The 20,165-nt window shown below is 52.8% G+C and overlaps 1 protein-coding gene across 9 annotated transcripts in view; it reads right to left on the bottom strand.

The window, feature by feature from the left end:
* Positions 1-20,165, bottom strand: part of ARHGEF10L (Rho guanine nucleotide exchange factor 10 like) — a 158,774-nt gene that overhangs the window by 86,473 nt on the left and 52,136 nt on the right. For 6 of the 9 annotated variants that reach the window (XR_010321309.1, XM_064281365.1, XM_064281366.1 and 3 more), the window contains 8 exons: positions 18,956-19,048; positions 18,123-18,296; positions 14,162-14,307; positions 11,283-11,464; positions 9,368-9,559; positions 7,897-8,012; positions 7,271-7,398; positions 5,595-5,695 (listed from right to left, as the gene is read on the bottom strand). Coding sequence is in view for 8 of the 9 variants with exons in the window: in XM_064281365.1 (XP_064137435.1) it covers positions 5,595-5,695; positions 7,271-7,398; positions 7,897-8,012; positions 9,368-9,559; positions 11,283-11,464; positions 14,162-14,307; positions 18,123-18,296; positions 18,956-19,048 (1,132 nt within the window). In the remaining variant the exon portion in view is untranslated. The remainder of the gene's footprint in view (positions 1-5,594; positions 5,696-7,270; positions 7,399-7,896; positions 8,013-9,367; positions 9,560-11,282; positions 11,465-14,161; positions 14,308-18,122; positions 18,297-18,955; positions 19,049-20,165) is intronic. The other 3 variants (XM_023552016.2, XM_010593066.3, XM_023552021.2) reach the window with 1 other exon arrangement.

Here is a 20,165-nt window from a genome sequence, read left to right as displayed (position 1 = left end):
CCTTACTGACCACGCAAAGGCATTCAACTGTGTGAATCATAACAAATTAAGGATAACATTGCGAAGAATGGGAATTCCAGAACCCTTAATTGTGCTCATGAGGAACCTGTACACAGATCAAGAGGCAGTTGTTCGAACAGAAAAAGGGTATACTGCATGGTTTAAAGTCAGGAAAGGTGTGCATCAGGGTTGTATCCTTTCACCATAACTATTCCATCTGTTGGAAACCCTGGTGGCGTAGGGGTTAAGTGCTACAGATGCTAACCAAGAGGTCGGCAGTTCAAATCCACCAGGCGCTCCTTGGAAACTCTATCAGGCAGTTCTGCTCTGTCCTATAGGGCCGCTATGAGTCGGAGTCGACTCAACGGCACTGGGTTTGGTTTGGTTTTTTTATTCCATCTGTATGCTGAGCAAATAATCCGAGAAACTGGACTATAGGAGTAAGAACTGGGCATCAGGATTGGAGGAAGACTCATTAACAACCTGCGTTATGCAGATGACACAACCTTGCTTTCTGAAAGTGAAGAGGACTTGAAGCACTTACTGATGAAAATCAAAGACCACAGCCTTCAGTATGGATTGCACCTCAACATAAAGAAAACAAAAATCCTCACAACTGGACCAATGAGCAACATCATGATAAATGGAGAAAATATTGAAGTTGTCAAGGATTTCATTTTACTTGGATCCACAATCAACAGCCATGGAAGCAGCAGTCAAGAAATCAAAAGGCGTATTGCATTGGGCAAATTTGCTGCAAAGGACCTCTTCAAAGTGTTGAAGAGCAAAGATGTCACCCTGAAGACTAAAGTGCGCCTGACCCAAGCCATGGTATTTTCAATCGCATCATATGCATGTGAAAGCTGGACGATGAATAAGGAAGACCGAAGAAGAGCTGACACTTTTGAACTGTGGTGTTGGTGAAGAATATTGAGTATACCATGGACTGCCAAAAGAACGAACAAATCTGTCTTGGAAGAAGTACAACCAGAATGCTCCTTAGATGCAAGGATGGCGAGACTGTGTTTACATACTTTGGACATGTTGTCAGGAGGGATCAGTCCCTGGAGAAGGACATCATGCTTGGTAAAGTACAGGGTCAACAAGATGGATGGACACAATGGCTGCGACAACAGGCTCAAGCATAACAATGATTGTGAGCGTGGCGTATGATCAGGCAGTGTTTTGTTCTATGGTAAAGCGGGTTGCTATGAGTCAGAACCAACTTGACTGCACCAAACAACAATAGTATAACATAAAATAAATTCTAAAAAAGAAAAAAATTCCTATTATAGGGTTGCTGTGAGTCAGAATCAAATCGATGGCAATGGGTTTGGTTTGGTTTATTAATAACAGGCCTGAAATCCCTAAAAAAAAAATTATAAAATAGGCCTGAAATCCCTAGGTGGTGCAAATGGCTAATAGGTTTGGCTACTAAACAAAAGGTTGGAGGTTTGAGTCCACCCCAAGACACCTAGGAAGAAAGTCCTGGCAATCTGCTTCCAAAAAATTAGTCATTGAAAACCCTATGGAGCACAGTTCTATTCAGAGTCAACTCAACGGCAATTGGTTAATAATATACCTACTAGTATTATTGAGGATGGCTGTCTATGGGGTCACCTTCCGCCACCAGGCCGAGCCCATCTCTGGCCCTGCCCTCCTTCTCCAGCCCGATCTGTCCTCCAAATTCCTCCTGTGCTCAGTCCCATCACCAGGCTTCTACTTCCTCTGCTGCCCCAGTGGATGGCCAGGCCACTCTGCCCCACCTTCCCAAGTCTGAAGCTGCCTTCAAGGCCCCCTTACACCTTCCCAGCACCCAGGGGGCCTGCTGCCTAAGCACAGACATCAGAGCTGGGCGGGGCCTCAGCAAGCCTTTATCCAGCCCACACTCCCTGCAGAGAGATACACTGGAGTCCAGAGAGGCCAGGTGAGTGCCCAAGGACACCTACCAGGAGAAAACCCAAGTCGGGCCCCAAGACCAATGCCCTTGACCACCCTCACAGGAAAGCAGATCCAGCACTACAGGCCTGAGCAGACTCCAGCTTCCACCTCTGGGGCTGTTGCCAGGGTTAAAGGAGGTGAGGTTTGGAAGGTGTGAGCACCTGCCTGGGCAGTGCTCAGGACTCAGGAACCAGAATCATCACCAGGTGGGCCTGGAATGACTACTAAGACGGAAAGGTGAGAAACAAACCAAATCCGAGGTGGCGGGGGAGGCTAGCAGGCCTGCATTTAGATGCACACCCAGTGGGGCATCACCAAGGGACTGCATAGACATGGCCTATGATGGTGGGATGAGGCCTGCAGGCCCAGGCCCTCTCGGTTGGTGGAGGTAGGGAGGGCAGTGGGTGGGAGAGGCTCCAGGGCCATGGTGTGTAAGGCTGGCTCTCAAAGGGGTCAGGGAGGGAGCCCGGAAGTCCCCAGCCTCGCCCCTTCCTTCTCTGGAGCCTTCCATCTGCAACACTTTCTCTGAGCCTTTACGAAATGGGAGACTGTTGGTGGAGTGAGGTGGGAGGTATCCTGGCCCCACTCTGCACTAAACTGTGTGTGACCTGGGCTGGTCACTTCCCATCTTAAAATGAGGACACGCCTGTCCCAGAACATCCCTTATGGCCCCCATGCGGCAAGCACTGGCTGTCCTGGCACCTTCTATGCCATACCCCCCACAGCCTCACGAGGGCCTTACCAAGGAGCACTATCATCCCCATTTTTGGATGGAGAACCCAAAGCATCTAAAACCAAACCCACTGCCATCGAGTCGACTCCGGCTCATGGCAGCCCCATGTGTTAACAGAGTAGAACTGTGCTCCATAGGATTTTCTTGGCTGTAGTCTTTATGGAAGCAGATTGCCGGGCCTTTCTTCTGCAGTGCCACTGGGTGGGTTTGAACTGACTGGTTTAATAGTTAGTAGCTGAGCGCAAACTGCCACCTAGAGACCTCCAAGTCATCTAGGGGTTAAATAATTTAACCGAGGTCACAGGACTGGTTAGTGATAGAGTGGGAGCTGAGCCCAGGCAGACTGGCTCCATTTCACACAGTGCTAAGCACGACCCCTTCCGACCTCTCAAGCCCTCCTGCGTGCCTAAGGTCACAAAACGCCAGAGGCGAGAGGGCCTGTGGAGATCTAGTCCAACGCTTTCATCTACAGGCGAGAAAACTGGGGCTCAAGAGGTCTGCCTCTCCGGGACCACGCACAGTGGGGACAATACTGCGGTTGAACTAGGTTCCCAGGCTCCCCAGGGCCCCCACCCTTCCAAGGGGCAGAATTGTCCCACCCGTCCCCCACTCCATCCTCCTCCATCCCCACTCCTTAGTGAATTAGGACCTCAGTGCACGAACAGAAATGGGGTAGTCAAGGAGAGAAGAAGATATGGGGTGGGGGTGGGGGGGAATTAAAGGAATCACATTCTTTGTGAATAAATGTTTTTAACATATTCTATTCCTAACGGGCTCATATTATTTCCCCCCCACTAGGCACTGCAGATAAAAAAACAAACTGGCAAAATAAAAGCAACGAATTATTCAAGCCCCAGGGGAACCTAGGCATTCAAATAAGATTTCAAATGACTCTCCTTCCATTAAAACTTCTGCTGCAGTGAAACTGTGTGGAGATGAGGTGGCTGAGCATCTTCAGAGGCAGCGTGGAGAGCTGGTCCCCACATCCATCAGCTCCTCCCTTCTGCCACCAAGGCCCACTCAACAAAGCGTCTCGGGTTCAAATAGGAAGGAGTTTTATCCACCTTCAAAGCAGGTGTACAAACAGGGCTCCAGTCCACCCAGTGGGGAGGAAAGTACGTAGTTGGGGACCTGTTGGGGAGGCCACCACAGCATTCCCAAAAGCAGAATTCCCACAGTCCTGCAGGGACTGGGTAGCCTCCGCTTAAGCCCCTCCTTGGCTTTCTCCATCCTTTGAAGGCATCTGGTCACCCAGGGACATCTGAGTAGAACCTCAAGCAACATTAGCACCAGATCCAAGAAGGGACTAGCCGAGTGGAGGCCTCTGATCTGGGTTCCTCAGTAGCCACAATCTCCTCCTCCCCACCCCGCCTCCACTCCTGCCGTCCGATGCCCCTCTGCACAGCAGCCAGAAGGATCCACTTAAATGGAGATGGGATCATGACACGGTCCAGCTCTCAATGCCACAGTGAAGAGTTCCCCATCACCTCACCCCCACCCCGGCTTTCTGGAAAACTTCTCTCCCCCTCACCAGCTCTGGCCATTCTGGTCTTCTTGTCCTCACCTCAGGGCCTTTGCACACGCTGTTCCCAATGTCTGGATCACTTTGCCCCAGCCTGTCACACAGCTTCAGGTCTCCACTCTGCTGTGACCTCTTCAGAGGCTTTCTCTGACAGTAGCCCTAACCCCTATGCTTGTGACAGTTCCAACTGACCACCTAGCTTCATCCTCTCCCTGCTGGTCTGCTCCTTATTTAATGTCTGCCTGCCCCTCATAAACTGTAAGTTCCTTGAGGGCAGAGCTCTTTCTGTTTTTGTCATTGATCTGTGCCTTGTGCCTAAAATTACTGCACAAACTCAATTTTTTTTTAATTAATGAAAGCCAGTGATGAAGGTCCTGACTTATTTCCAAAAATATTAAAGAAACTATTAGAAATATATCTTTACCCATAAAAAGATCACATCAAAAACAAAAACCAAAGAATGTCCCTGCTGTTGGCTGGAATCAGCAAGTTGGAATTCTAGTTATGTCATAGATAATAATAGCTCTGATCACTAAAGACAGAGATAAATAAAGTAATTATAACCTAACGAATGTGGTTTGGTAGCCAGAATCTCACCAACTTGAGGAGCAGAAAGGACAGAGAATGGGCTCTGGAGGCAGGCCGCCCAGGGTTCAAATCCCAGCTCTGTGCCTTCCTGCTGTGTGACCTCAGACAAGACACTGCACCTCTCTGGGCCTCCGATACCTCAACTATAAAAACAGGTTTAGCTCTAGAGAAAAAGAGGTGTGTAAAACACTTAGAAAAATGCTTCCCCCACAGGACGCAGTGTAAATATAAATGTCAATCACTGTCGGCATTATTATTATGGCGTTTATGGGGGAAACAATGATTAAGAGGTCCTGGGTTGAGAATTCCTTTGGTCCTACTCCATCATTTGTGGGGGGTAGGTAACTGCTTTGTTGAGATATAATTCACTGACCATAAACTTCACCCTTTTAAAGTGTACCGTTCACTGGTTTTTAGCATCATCAGTGCCGTGCAACCACCATTATCTGCTTTTAGAAATTTTCCATCACTCCCCCAGAAAAAAAAAACCTGTACCTACTAACAGTCATTCCTCATTCTCCCCACCCCCACCCCTGGCAATCACTAATTTACTCTCAGTTAACTCCTGTCATTTTACAGATGGGGAAACTGAGGCTCAGAGAGGGAAAGTGGCTTGTCCAAGGTTGCTAGCAGAACATAGCCTCGGAACTCAGAGCTCTGGCTCCAGTTGATTCCCCACCACCCCACCTCCCTCCAGCCCAGGGCCTCCCTGCCCCTCACTGACCCGGGGTGCCCCCGACACACACATACATCCTAAAGCTACCTCTCTGCACCCCTGCCCCTAAGGCATCCCCCCGGGGCTTTACTCACGGAGTCCGATCTTGGCCAAATGCAACCTGTTCACCCAAGAGATCTTGCTCAGGGGGTTAGGGGTGATGAAGACCACCATGAAGCTGATGGGGCGGCCAGACCTGCACGGGGAGAGGCGCGGGCAGGAGCCTGAGTGTCCGGTGTGGGGGCCTGGCTCCCCCAGGCAGTCACACAGCTCATCCCTTGACCCAAGTGTCCCAGATGGAGTGAGGGCTGGTCAGAGCGTCTCCACAGTGTGGCCAGAGAGCCCAGTAGCCTGGCAAAGGCTCAGGCCCCTCCCTCTACCCAGTGTAGCCCCAGGAGGGAGGTCCTTCTCAGCCCAGCCAGGTTTGGGCACCAAACAGAGCAGGGGGACCTGGCCCTTTGTAGGCCTGGACGCAAAAGGCCCTTCCAGGGCTCTACCTGGCCACTCCTCCTGCCTCAGAACGCTTCCACAGGCCTAGTCAGACGTCTGACTACACGTCTGACCCCCCTAGAGAACGAGCCTCTGGAGGGAGGAAGAGGAGTCCCTAGCACCTGGCACAGAGCATTGCTCAAAAAATGTTTGCTAAATGGATATATGAATGAATGAAGAAATGAACGAGTGGGCCTGAGCACAAGCTTGTGGCAGCCGGGGGTCACTGCCACCATCACACTGTCCCTGCACCTTCAAGCAGCAAGGTCCCCCCCTCCCAAGTTCTCTGGGCCTGTTCTCTACTGTGGACCATCCCAGCCCCCTGAGAGGTACATGGAGAGAAGGGGTTACAGGGAGGGAAAGGGAGCTATTCGAGGCCGCTCAGCAGGTACGCAGCAGAACCAGGCTAGAGCTCCAAGCTGCTGATCCCAGACTCAGTTCTGAATCCTGGGCTTGCGGCCCTGCCTCAAACTACAGAGCTCCTATTTCCCCTCCTTGCAGCCGCTGCACTTGTAACACTCTGCCCCCCACCTTTCCCCAACCCGGGGGGTTGTAACCTGTGCTCTGGGCCTCTTCCCCACACCAGCAAAGGCTTCAGAGTCAAACCCCATAGGAACTCATCTCTATCTGACTATGAGGGCTTGGCCCAGTCACTTAACGCTGAGTCTTACCTTGCTCACCTGTAAAGTGGGTATAATTACACCCACCTTACAGAGGATCAGAGGAGTAGGTAACACATGTACAGTGTTGGGCACATCAGTGCTCAACCCAGGCTAGTCCATCTCCCCCACCAGCACCCCTCACCTCCCCCCATCGTGGCAGGGCTGCCCAGCTAAGTCTACCATCAGTGCCACAAACATCGGCTGAGGGTCTCCTGTGCAGAAACCCCTGTGCTGGGAGCTTGGGGGCAGAGGCAGTGCTAGTGGGTGGCCTGGCCCCAAGGGACTCCACAGCCTGAGGTGAGTGAATAGGAGACAGCACAAAGGAAGCCAACCAAAGGCAGAGTGTCAATTATCCTAACAGAGGACCAGACCCACCCACGGTATGACCAGGCCATTCATTTATTTACTCAACAATCTTTCCGTGAGCACCTACTATGTGCCAGGCACTGTGCTGGGCATGACCTCCAGTGTGCACACACTCACTCTCATCAAGGCAATCTTGATGAATAGGATGGCTACAGGTGCTCCCCCCCGGCCCCCCACCCTGAACTCAATTCCCATATTTCCTTGATGGCCCAGCCCAGGCAGCAGCTCTCCTCCCCAGCCCCCTCTCCTCTCACTTGTCTGGTTTCCCGGGAAGCAGGAGTCGGAGGCGGCACTTGTTGGCTGAGTGGATCTCCTCCTCCTTCACCCGCATTAGCCTCTGCAGAGCCAGGCACCAGTCTTGAGCCACGGTCATGTTCAGGTTCTAGAGGTGAGGAGGCCAATAGAGGTCACGCCACAGCCCGCTGGCTCCCCAAGAGCCAGACAAGATCCAACAGCCATTGCGGCACCCCAGGGAAGAAAACGGGGGTAAATTTGTGGAGCCTTAGTGTGGGACTCTTCATTTAGTCATGGGCAGGAGACCAACTCTCCATTCTCCAGCAGATCCCACCTGGGCTTTCTTCTTGGAAGAACAGACCCTCCCAGCCAGCTTCCTTTTCAGCCCTGGAACTGAGGCTGCAAGACCAACTGGCCACTGTGCAGAGAACAAAAAAGGCCCACAGCCAGGCTCTGCTCAACCGAAGCCCAGACCTAGAGGCTGCACACCAGACTTCAGGTGGAGGTATGGAGCTCTGGCCGCTGCTTCGTGTGGCAGCTCAGAAGGCAGGGGCACGTCAGAAAAAGGGGTGAGAGAGGAGCCCTCCCATGCTCGGCCCCCAAGGAGGACCACGGAGCCCAATGAGGCCGGCTGAGTGCAGCATACCTGGTAGGTGCCGTGCAGTGTGCTGATGAGGAGGGTTATCTGCTCCACTACGGCTAGGTCCTTCTGCAGGTCCTGCAGCTCCTGGAAGAGGCGCGGGGGGCCAAGGTACACCTTGTCTGGGCAGAGAAGAGACCTGGCTCAGGCTCAGGGCGGGGAGAGGCCTAGCCAGAAAAACGGCATCCACTCACTGCAGAATATAAGAGCTGTCACTCTGGGGACATGGCACTAGGGACATAGAAGGAGATGTTACCCAGCTGTTGTCCTGATGGGGCTCCCAGTCTAGTTGGAGAGATAGAGCCATACACAGGTCAAGTCTACCACCTGTGATCTGGCCCACGGTCACTCAGTACAAAGGACCATGGGAGACCAGAAGGCTTAAGAATCAATGTGCCCAGGACAGCTGAAGAACCTTCTTGGAGCTGGGGTGTGATGGGCACTGCCAAGGGGAGGAACAGCATGTGCAAAGGCAAGGTAGCTTAAGAAAGAGCATAAACAGCAAGTTGTTCAAAGACATACTAAGAACCTACTAGAGTATGTACCAGATTCCATTCCAGGTGCTGAAGGTATAGCAGCAAGAAAGGCAGGCAGGGGCTCTGCTCTTACAGAGCTGTCATGGATTCCATTGTATCCCCCCCAAATATCTGTCAGCTTGGCTAGGTCATGATTCCCTTGTATGACTGTATAATTGTCTACCGTTTTATCATCTGATGTGATTTCCTTATGTGTTGTAAATCCTACCACTAGGATGTAATAAGATGGATTAGTGGCAGTTATATTGATGAGGTCTACAAGATTAGTGTCTTAAGCCTATCTCTATTGAGATATAAAAGAGAGAAGCTAGTAGAGAGACAGGGGGACCTCATACCACCAAGAAAGCAGCACTGGGAGCAGAGCGCATCCTTTGGACCAGAGGTTCCTGCACTGAGATGCTCCCAGACCAAGGGAAGACTGATGACAAGGACCTTCCTCCAGAGCCAACAGAGAGAGAAAGCCTTCCCCTGGTGCCCTGAATTCGGACTTCTAGCCAAGTAGACTGTGAGAGAATAAACTTGTCTTTGTTAAAGCCATCCATTTGTGGTACTTCTATTACAGCAGCACTAGATGACTACGGCAGGAGTTTATGACCTACAGGGGAAGGAATCAGCTAACAATCTCAGCTGGCGGAACGTGCTGGGAAAGAAGATATCAGGGCAATGGGACAGTAATAGGGGGAAGATGCCCAGATCTCTGGTGATGATACAAATGGGGAGAGTGGTGGGGGGGCATGAGGGGTGGGCAGCAAGAGAGAGCAGGCGGGACCAGCAGAAAGAGGTGGTGAGCTCTTGGGTGCCATGCTGCAGAACATGGGCTGTGTTCTATAGGTCAGAGTTTCTCAAGCTAAGGTCTTATGGAATTCCCCGGAAGCAGGCGGCTTATTTGGGGTTTTCATTTAGGTGATTATCTAAAAATCAGAACGCGCATCCTGAATCACCTGGAGATAATGATTTTAAAGCCATGTTCTGCTGTCTGGTGTTAAGGCTTCCATGGACACTGGTACTGAGCAGGGCCACTTTACGGGTCAGCAGGTCAGAAGCAAAGAGCAGAGGTGGCCTTGGAATATAAATAATGTGCACACACCAGATGAAGAAAACGAAGGGCTCTGCAGGAATCCAAGTGGGGTCAGCTGGCGGGAAATGCGAATCACCATCAGGCACCCCGTGGTACAGGCACAGAGAACTCAAAAGAACCTGCACCATAACGGTGCCACATCCATGTTGTGAGCAATTTGGTTCCAGCAAAACAACATCCATCTCATTAAATTAATGTTTCTCATTTGAATTTTACTGTTTTGTAGCTTTATTTTTATTCAATTTGTGATTCTGTCTTGACTTTATGGTTGTTCAAAAGCTATAAGCATACGGAGTTTATTATACCTAGTTTTATATTTCACCATATTGAATAACAATATAATAAAAATCATGTAAGGCCAACTGGGGTTCAACAGGAACGTTCTTCCCCTTTAAGGGAAAGGGGTTGGGCCGTACTTTACTCAAGTTTGAAGAACAGACAGCACAGTCACTGAAAGTGGGGGTCTCAGATCAACAACCATGAAGGGGTGGAAGTGGGGTCTCAGAGCAACAACCATCAAGGGGTGGAAGGGAGAGCAGAGTCACGCTAGCCTGAAGGTGACTCTGAGCCGAGGGAGGCAGAAGGGCAGAGGAACTCTCCCCAGGGAGGTCCTGTGAACAGCAAGTCAGGAACGCAAACCAGCTCTTCCTGCCCCACAGATCTGGGAAAGAGACTGCAGCATTCTGGAAGTGGGCACAGCTGCACGGGCCCAGCCCTCCCAGACAAGCTCATGGTGCAATCGCTCCCTCAGATTTCCCAGAATTGCAGGAGTGCGTGGGGCAACCTCCCCGGTCAGGCAATAAACAAAGCCTGGCCGGTGGGGAGGAGGAAGTGAAACTCAAGTGTCTTCCCTGCCTGTGGAAAGTGTTCCTGGGCACTGCATTCATTCATTCACTCATTCAGCATCCTCCATTCATTCAGCAAATATTTAGTGACGCCCTCTGCACCAGGCTCTGTGCAAGGGCTGCAGTCAGGCCTGCATGGCTGGGAGCAGGGCTGAGTAAGGGTCTGGGGCTTCACCCTGAGAGCAATGGGAAGCCACAGGCAGATCTGGGGGTCGCGGGGGCGGTGACACACACAGGTCTGATCTGCATTTTGAAGTTAACTCTGGATGTCGGTGGAAGAAGGCCAAGAAAGGATAAAGATAGAGGGAAGGGGAGCAGCCGGGGAGCAGGAGGGGTGCAGGGGTGATGGGCACTGTGAAGGGGGAAGAAGCGCGCAGACGGGGAGACGCTGCTGCACCACCTTGAGTTACCACTCCCCTCCTTGTCCCACAGAGTCTGGGGTACAGTCAGGACAGGGGAAGGAGGATCCAGGCAGAGAACCCAGACAGCCCTAAGCCTGGTCCCTGAGGGCTTAGGGGCAGGGTGAGTGTCACCCAGGCCCCTCACTATACAGAGTGGGGAACTAAGGCACAGGAGGAGGAGACACTGCCGGAGGCTCAACAGGGAGGCAATGGCCAGGCAGGAACTGGAAGCCACGCCTCTGACTCAGAGTCCGTGTGTGCGTGCACGCATGCGCACACGTGTGTGTGAGGGTAGGGAGATCATGTTCAGCATGCGGGTAGAGGTGTGACCAGGTCAGGATGTGCGTGCATGCGTGGGGTGGGGGCTGTGGTCACACATTTCTATATAGTTTGGGGCTGCAAAACCCAGAGCCTCATTGCTGTGCCACCCATCAGCCTGGGGTCCCTGAAGTGGGTGGGGTCCACAAGCCCTGGGGCAGGGACTCCCTCCACTGGGGTGGGGCAGGCAGGGTGGCAGGAGGGCGGTACTCACTCTGGGCCTGGCCCGCCGCAGAGGTCTTCTTGGCGCCGGCATGCTGGATCAGCATGTTGTCCTTATCGTAAGCGCCACCCTCCTGGCCCACCTCCACCACCTGAACCTGGGGCAGCGCCGTGTTCCATTTCACCACGTACTTGGGCCCCAGGGGCACCAGGCTGCTTATCTCCAGCTGGCCCCTGCCAGGGACAGAGAGGACAAGGCCCTGGAGAGCCTGAAACACACCCGGCCACAGAGCCAGCCCAGGCACCACATCTCAGCACACCTTTTCAGCCAGGCACTCGTAGCCCAAGCAGAAGACTGCAGGCCAACACCCAGGCAGGCAGAGCAGGCAGCCCTTGTGGAGGCAGAAGCACTGGGGTGCCCAGGCCCAGCCCCAGATCCAGAATCACATGCCCCCTTGAGCCTCAAGCCCCACGTACCACCTACCTGTGGTTGGTAGGCCTGAGGAAAAAGACAAGAAGGAAGGGAGGTTGTTACTGTTACTGCCTGATTTTGATGGGACTGAGACCCACGAGGGCAAACATTGGGCGGAAGGATAGACAGATGGGCTCCTCGAAGAGCCATGGCAACAGAGGCCAGGTGTGGACAGAGGGCACCACACAAGGGTCTTCTCCCTGGACTGGGCCTGGCCTCCCATCACCTCTGCATCTCCCAACAGCCCTACTAAGAAGTCTGTACTATTCCAGATAAGGACCTGGTGGTTCTGACAGGTTAAGTGACTTGTCCCATATCACCCAAACCAATCCCCCAAACCAGGCCACTGGCATCCACATCACACTTTTCACTCCTGGTAGACCCTGAGTGACATGGAGACACAGAGGGTATCGGTCATGTCCCTGTACCGCATGGTGCCTAGTACATAAGTGGGACTTAAAATTACAGTGCTTGAATGAATGAATGAATCAGTCAGTCAGCCATAAGCACTGCTTGCTGGGCTCTGTGACACAGGCTTCCTTTCAGAGTCTCCTCCCGGGGTCCCAGAGGCAGGCTTGGGTCTCGTTCCGAGCTGTGAACCAGCACATAATAAGAGCTCACTGAACACTGAATGGATTAACAATGGACAAGTGAGTGTGCGTGTCCCTCAACAGCCCTGCTTGCTCCCCTTCCTGGACACATGACCCACGGTCACAGAGAAGTGCCAAATGTACTCCTGCCACGGCCGGGGTACACAGGCTGCTCCTGGAGCATAGCTGCCTCCTGAGCCAGGCTCCACGTGCCCCCACGTATGCTCTAGCTGGGAGGTGGGAAAGCCAGGTTGGGATTAGCATTCAACAACGATGGGTGATCGCTTTCTCTTTTGGATCCTAGTTCTTGTTTCCACTTTATTGTTTGTGTGATATTTTTTAAGTATTGTCAAATACTGAGAGCAAAGATTCTCCTCCACGAGAGTGGATGACAGCTCTGGCAGGGAAGGTCACAGCTGGAGTTCTCGGGAACCATTTGGTAAAGGGTCACAATGCCCGATGCTTACCACGCCAAGCAGGGACCACAAGTGAGTGACCTGGGCTGGGTGGGGACTATGAAGAACAGCAGAGCACAAGCCCTGCTAAAGGGACCACGCTACTCAGCTCCAGGCCCTGGTGATGGCCCAGCTTGCTGCTGTTGTTGTTGTTGGGTGCCGTCAAGTTGATTCCAACTCATAGCAACCCCATGTGATAGAGGAGAATGCCCATAGGGTTTTCTAGGCTTAATCTTTACGGGGGCAGATCATCAGTTCTTTCTCCCCTGGAGCCGCTGGTAGGTTCAAACCGCTGACCTTTCAATTAGTAGCCAAGCACTTAACCATTTGCACTACCAGGTCTCCTTTTGGCCTTCTGGGTCCTCCAAATTTTTAAAAGAAGCCAAATGTCTCAGCCTTTGTGTGAACTCTCCAAATACAGACTCCTGCAGGCCTAATCCAACCTGTTTGCACTCATCTACTACCCAAAAAGTTGGCAATTCAAACTCATATAGCGGCACCTCAGAAGAAAGGCCTGGCAACTTGCTTCCATAAAGATGACAGCCAAGAAAACCCCATGGAGCAGTTAAATTGGAATCAACTCCATAGCAACAGGTTTGGGTTTTTTGTTTTTTTTTTTTTTTTGGAATCTAACCTGTGGGCCACCAGTTTGCAAACTCTGGTTGCAAGAATCATCCTCACCCCACTCCAGGGCTTGAACTCGGTCAGGCACAGCCTGGCCCCTGGCTCTGGGCATTTCTACAACCTCTGACCCAGAACCAGGGAACCAGGCTCCTGTGGGCAGAAGACGCTCTGGGCTATTGGGGGGAAAACTCAGCATGGAGAAACACTGAGAAGAGGAAAACCGATCTAATTAAAGCAGCAGGGATTTAGGTTGGACACAAGCAAGGATCTCTTGAATTACAAAGTGATCAGACCTCATGGGCTGCTTAGTTACTAAAGGCAGAGCTCCAGAGTAGACAACTGAGCGGTTTGTCCAAAGGCTGGGGGCTGCCCCCCATGACATCTCCTGGCACTTCCCAGTTCTGGGGACCAGGGACAGAGCAGGCCAGGAGGGATGGGAGAGGAGGCTGGAATATCAGAGACCTAAACTGAGCTGGAGTCCCTGACAGGTGAAACGGTTACTGTGCTTGGCTGCTAACCAAAAGGTGGAAGGTTTGAGTCACTCAGAGGCACCTGAGAAGAAAGCCTGGCCATCTACTTCTGAAAATTCAGCCGTTGAAAACCCTATGTAGCACGGTTCTACTCTGACATGCATGGGGTCACCATGAGTCGGAATCGACTCAACAGCAACTGGGCTGGTAAACTGAGCTCAGATGGCACCCGCTGTAGGACGGACTGGATAAGATAGGAGGGGACCCCAGGAAAGGGTGACTGCCCTGGCCAACCCAGCCCCTTGCCCAGGTCTGCTTACTTGAAGTTGATGTTGGCACAGACCAGCATGTCATTAAGCAGGAAGACCCTGCGCTCCTTGGACTTGATCAGCTGCCCACGGTCACCATACACAGTTTCCGTCAGCGTCTCACACAGCAGCAGCTGCCGCTGGCCCGAGGTCAACAGCTGGGGGGGGAGAGGGCGGAGCAAAGTCAACACTAGTATCACAGCCCATGCTGCTACCTAGACGCCCTCTGAGCCAAGCACCCGCAATTCTCCCACCATGCAGTAAGGGGGACAGAGGGTGGCAGAAGCAGGGAGGGAGAGAGAGTCTCTCCCTCCACCCCGAGTAACAAGATGCTCTGGGGAGGAAGACCAGAGTGCCACATTGAGCTCTCTGCTCTTTGGAGGCCTCCAGGGGCCTGATCACCCACCCTTCTGTGAGCCACCCCCAGCAGCCAACACCCTTTCCTGGTGAGCTGGCCATGACTAGCCTGCTGCCTACGCAATCCCACATGAGACACAAGTTCTGGCGTCACACGCTCGGGCCCTGGCTCCTCCACTCGCCAGCTGGGAAGCTCTGAGCCAGTCCTTTCACCTCTGAGCCTCAGTTTTCCGAGCCCTTAAGTGGTACAATAATCTCTACCTTTCAGACTACACAAGGTAACTCATGACAGGAAGTGCAAAATGAAAATACAGGAACCCTCATTCAAAAATTAACAAATTCAAGACGACAACAGCAGGGCATTAAAACAGATACGGGGTTTCCTGAGCGCAAGGCCCAGTGTAACTGTGCAGGTAATACCCCAGGGAAGCCAGCCCTATGGGTGACACACGGACGTCTCTGCCCCTGGAGGGCGTGGCCTCAGATGGGAGACACCTGGCCTGGATGTCAGCCCAGCCATGTGCTCTGACCTGTTGGGCAGCCTTGACATGTCCTGCCCCTTGGAACAGACCTCCTGGCCAGCCAGGCGACCCTGAGGAGGCCGAAAACCTCCGAGCCTCAGGCACCTGAGCAGGTATTTGCAATCTTAGCCTGGACACCTGGGTCCCCTTCCAAGCATGGGGACCACCCACCCAAACAGGCACCCAATGGGAAAACATCCTTTTTCCTGACAGAGTTATTTTCAGGGGGGACTCAGTAAAACCCACGACTCTGGTGAAAATGATCATTCTCCTCTCCATCAACCACATACTTGCTGAGAAAACGATAGGTCACCCCAAAGCCTCCTTGGGAGAGAATTCCCTGTTGTTCTCCAAAACACCACATCTCTCAAGTCAACACACAACCAAAAGTCTGAACGGTACTAGCGCCCCCCGTCCTTGCATTCAATCAGCTGAGCAGTCCAGGAGGCCATCTGCCCCCATTTCCCAGGTGAGAAACCCAACACCAAGGAAGGAAAGCGCTCTGCTTCCTGCCACCGGTGGGGTGGCCGTGGTGGACAGAGCCAGTCCAGTGGTGCCTGCCTCAGTACTGCGCAGTGGCCGGCACACCCTCCCCACTCCCTGGCTGGGTGTGACGGGGCCAGCGGATGCCCCTTTGCTCCAGACACACAGGAGGGCTCAGGGTTCCCCAGGAGGACCCCTAAGTATTGCCACAAGCATGCTGAGCCAGCTTTTGAGAGCAGAGCCTGCACTCTGAAGGCAGCAGGCCATAGAAAGTGCCACATGTGGACGGCCCACAACGTGGATGAGGTAAGTCTCCCGGGCTCCTGGCAGTCGCCCCACTCCACCCCGTGCCCTGCACTTAGGCAGGAAAAAGAAAACCGGAAATTTCACAAACACCCTTCTGGAGGGTCCTGAGTAGGCACATTTTGAAATGGTTCTGTTTCTGCCTACACCCAGTTTCATTTCCACTTCTCCCGGGGTAACTACGAGAGGGAAATCACTAACCGCGCTCAAAGCTGGCTAAGAACACCCCGGAGGTGAGCCGTGGGGTACAGCCACCACCACCACCATGACACTCTTCCTAGCAACATCTGACATGTATCCAAGACATCCCCATCTAACAGATGGAAAAACTGAGGCTCAGAGAGTTGAGTTCCCTGCTCCACATCTGACAGCTATTGCCTGAACTGCAATGACTAGTGCCTGAGTCCCTATGAGGAGTAGAATCAGAGAACAGTCAATTCTCTTCCCAGAGCAGCCGTGACTCAGTTGCCTACCCTGAGCAATCTCCTCCTGCTGCAGCTGCACTGTGTCTCCCCATGAGGTACAAGACGGAATAAGAGAAACCCTCTTGGTTACCAAAAAGGGGTCAGGGGGACAGAAGAAAAAGCTTCCCAAGTGCGAAGGCCATTAAACACCAGCACAGGTGACCACGGTTGGGCATTCCAGAACAGAAAGCTCATGTGGGGCCGGTGGAGAACTGACCCCCCCCCCCCCAACCCCTCACGTCCACCTTAATGGTCCTGGATCAGGACATCTTCCAAGAAGAGGGCTCTGTCCCCAGACTAGTTCTATTCTCCCAGAGCAGGTTTAGCAACATGTGGGGACTGAGGTTTGTGGGGACTGGAAGTGAAGTGAGGAGCCACTACTCAGCTGACCAGAGCCACGTAGAAGGTGTGCCAGTGTGACCAGCTCTCCTAATCCTTCAAGAGAGCCCAGAAATCTGAGTTTTATGGGGCATCGCCCAATTTTTAAATCTTGGCAACTAATTCCATTTTCTTAAACACATTGTGTGGGGCCAAAAACACATCTGTGATCTGGATGTGGCCTGAGGGGGGACCATCCCAAGATGCAAGAGCCCCGAAGCTAAGAACTGTAAGGGACCCTAAAGGTTATCTTGTTCCCGCCCCGCTTCACAGGCTACTGTGAGGATCCAAGGGGTATTGTAGGTCAGAGTAGATCATGTACTGTAAAGTGTGGTACACATGGAAACGGCTGGTGGTCCTTCCTGTACTATTAGAAAGTTCTCTCCCAAGTGGCTGAAATCTCCCTCCCAGGAACTGCCAGTCACTGGCCTTACTTCTACTTTCTGAGCCACAGAGAGGCTCCCATTTGCTTCCCACCCCCCACCAGAAGATATTAACACAGCCCTATGACACCCTAAAGGTTCTCCCTTCTCCAAAGAACAGCCCATATTCACTCTAGAGTGCCCTGGGGCATGGTCACCTCACCCTGAACCATCCTGGCCAACCTCCGCCCTCCAGCAGGTGAAGGGAGGTGGAGCCTGGATGTGGACCACCCAGATCTGGGTATAGCTGGTGGCAAGGAAGGTCATGCACTACTAGGGAAACAGAGACAGCCACTGAGCTTAGACTGCTGAACTTTTACCAAAAGTGTTTTTTTGGTTTGAGGGTTTTTTTTTTTTTTTTGGTACTGGTCTTATGTTTTAAAAACAGAATTCTCCACAGGCCCACTTGTAAGTTTTTTGAGATGTTTTTAATTAGAATGTTTCTAAGTGGCAACCCCAAGACATGGCATGGATGTTTGCATTTCTCCTTCTTTAAAAATAACAATAATTTTTTATAAAAATAATGATAACAACAATAGTAATGACAGCCACCAGGTGTTGAGGCCTCTCAACAAATTTCTGGGTCCCCTATTTGCCTCACAGCAGCCCCGGGGGTCAGACACTATTAAAATCTTCTTGTTTCAGAGGAAGAAAGTAGGGTTCAGCAAGGTTGGGTGATTTCTCTGAGGCCACAGAGCGAGAACTAGTGGCAAATCCAGATTCAAACTCAGACTCTGACCCCAACGCCCTCTCATTTAACCACAATGCCAGGCTGTCATTTCTGTCGTCTTTATTATTACACTGATGAACAAAATCAGCTTTTATTCTAAAATAACATGAATTGCAATGAATGGGGGGTTGAGGGGGGGTCCAGTCTAGAACACATCTTCAAGGTAAGGTCTTACAGACTCAAAGAAAATCAAGGGCTCCCCTGGCTCAAAGAACGCTGCCACCTAGTGGTGGCCACAAGGTGGGCGGCATGAGTGCCAGGTGTGGAAGGCTGTAGAGCAGATAAGGGCAGGCAGGTGGGGAGGTGGGCACTCACCTTGTTGAGGCTGCTGCGGTCACTGACACTCTTGGTCAGCTGCTGGATCTCGGCCACCTGGTCAGCCAGCCGCTTCTGCTCATTCAGCTTCTCAGCCAGTGTCTCCAGCTCCGTGAGGGCCAGCTGCAGGGAGAGCCTGTCAGGGTGCCCCCTGGGGGTGTTCTTCAGCATGTCCTGCCGGGGCCAGAGAGAGCCAGGGGTCAGAAACCCCCAGCAGACCCACCCTAGCCTTCTGTGCAGACCAGGTCTAAAAAGGGCTCAACTCACAGCCAGGACAGATGGTAATAAATGAAAAAAATAAAATAACTGCTATGGACCCATCTCAGAGTAACTGATGAATGGTGCACTGGGATGAGAGTCCACCCGAGGCCTGGGAGCTCTGAGGACAGGAGAACGCTGCTGGGCTCCATGGTGGGAGATCGCCCTTCACCTGAGGACCCTCAACCATCGTGGGTGGGCACCCCAGTTCTCAGGGCTGCATGGAGGCTTACACACATCCCGCATCCATTCTGAGGCTGAAGCCAGGACTGGCCAAGGTGAGACCATTTACCGAGCAGCTCTTTCCTGCCAGGAGCCCCGCAGGTCCTGGGGTCCGACCTGCCTTCATCTCCCTTCCCACAACCCACCACCACTGGTCACTGAGCAGTCCCCAAACCTGGGCGGTGGGGGCCATGCACAATGAGCTGCATGATAAGATTGTTCCCGTGGAGGATCAGCAGGCGGGCTGATCACGAACCAAGGACGGAACCCAGGACGTGCCTCCCACCTCCCACCCCATGTGGCCTCCTACCAGCCCACACTGCACCCTGTGGTTTCCAGAATCCCGGTGGTACCTGGAGCAGGAGGATAAACTGTGGGAACCTCTGGATGGGCTTCACCATCAGCCCGTAGAGCGTGACACGGTCCGGGCTGCAAATCTGCCGTCTCTGTTGGAGACAAAAACCTGTGGCCGTCAAGTCAGTTCTACCACATGGCAGCCCGCGTGTGCAGAGTAGGACTCTGCTCCACAGGCTTTTCAAGGCTGTGAACTTTGAGAAGCAGATCACCAGGCCTGTCTTCTAAGGTGCTTCTGGGTGGGTGTGAATGGCCAACCTTCTGGCTAGTAATCAAGAACTTAACCATCTGTGCCACCCAGAGACTCCTTGTTGGAGACAAGGTCTCATCATTCTCTGACCCTTTACAGGGAGGGCCTGGAGCCCCGCGGTCCAGACAGAGCCACTGTCCTGGGGTCCTTGCAGCACTAGCCCCTAGGACCCTGCTCTGCCTCCAGACCTGAGAGAAGAGCTGAGGGGTACCCTTGGATCTGCTGCCAGGGGGTCCCTCCCACCACCCATGTCCCCTTCACAGCCTGCTCACCCCTGGAGACCAGGGCAGTCATGTTAAGGTCTCTGACCTCATGGCCTAACTAGGTTTCTGACCCCATGGCCTAACTAGGAAATTCAGCAATTTATTCAAGTGGTCAACTTCTAGAAGTAGCCAAGACAACCATTCCCTCCACTTAAAGGAAAAGCAGAGGGGCCTGGGCTGGGGGAAGGGGGGAGGGCGGGGGGGCGGGGCATGGGTGGTTCTGTGTCCTGTCTCTCACATCTGCTCCCATCACTCCATCCACACACCTGCACCTGGATCCCAGCCTCACCCCTGTTCTACCGCTGTTCCATGGGCCTCCACTTCCCTCTCCCCAACTCAAAACTCTTCTGTGGCTCCCCATTGCCTGCTTAGCTCCTGAGCCTGGAGGTCCAGAATTGTCCAAACTGAACTCAGCCACCTCTTGACCTTCTCTCCTGCGACCACCCCCGCAACAGTGCTCCCAGAATCTAACCAGACCTCCCTGCTCCATCCTCCTGACTGACCTTTGCCCCACTATCCTTGCACCTGAAACACTCTTTCCTCTGTCCCCACCTGTTACAAGGTGACAGCCCCTTGGGAAAGCCCCTCCCGATCCTGCGTCTTCTTCTACAGGAGGACCTGCTGCGTGTTGCCTGCGCTTTTCTGGTACCCAGTCCACCCTGCACTCTCTGCTGAATGGCACACCCCCAGGCAGCT

Source organism: Loxodonta africana, chromosome 3 (assembly GCF_030014295.1).
Source record: "Loxodonta africana isolate mLoxAfr1 chromosome 3, mLoxAfr1.hap2, whole genome shotgun sequence".
Taxonomy (NCBI): Eukaryota; Metazoa; Chordata; class Mammalia; order Proboscidea; family Elephantidae; genus Loxodonta; species Loxodonta africana.
Note: the sequence above shows the minus strand (reverse complement) of the source record. Positions and strands in the feature narration are given on the sequence as shown.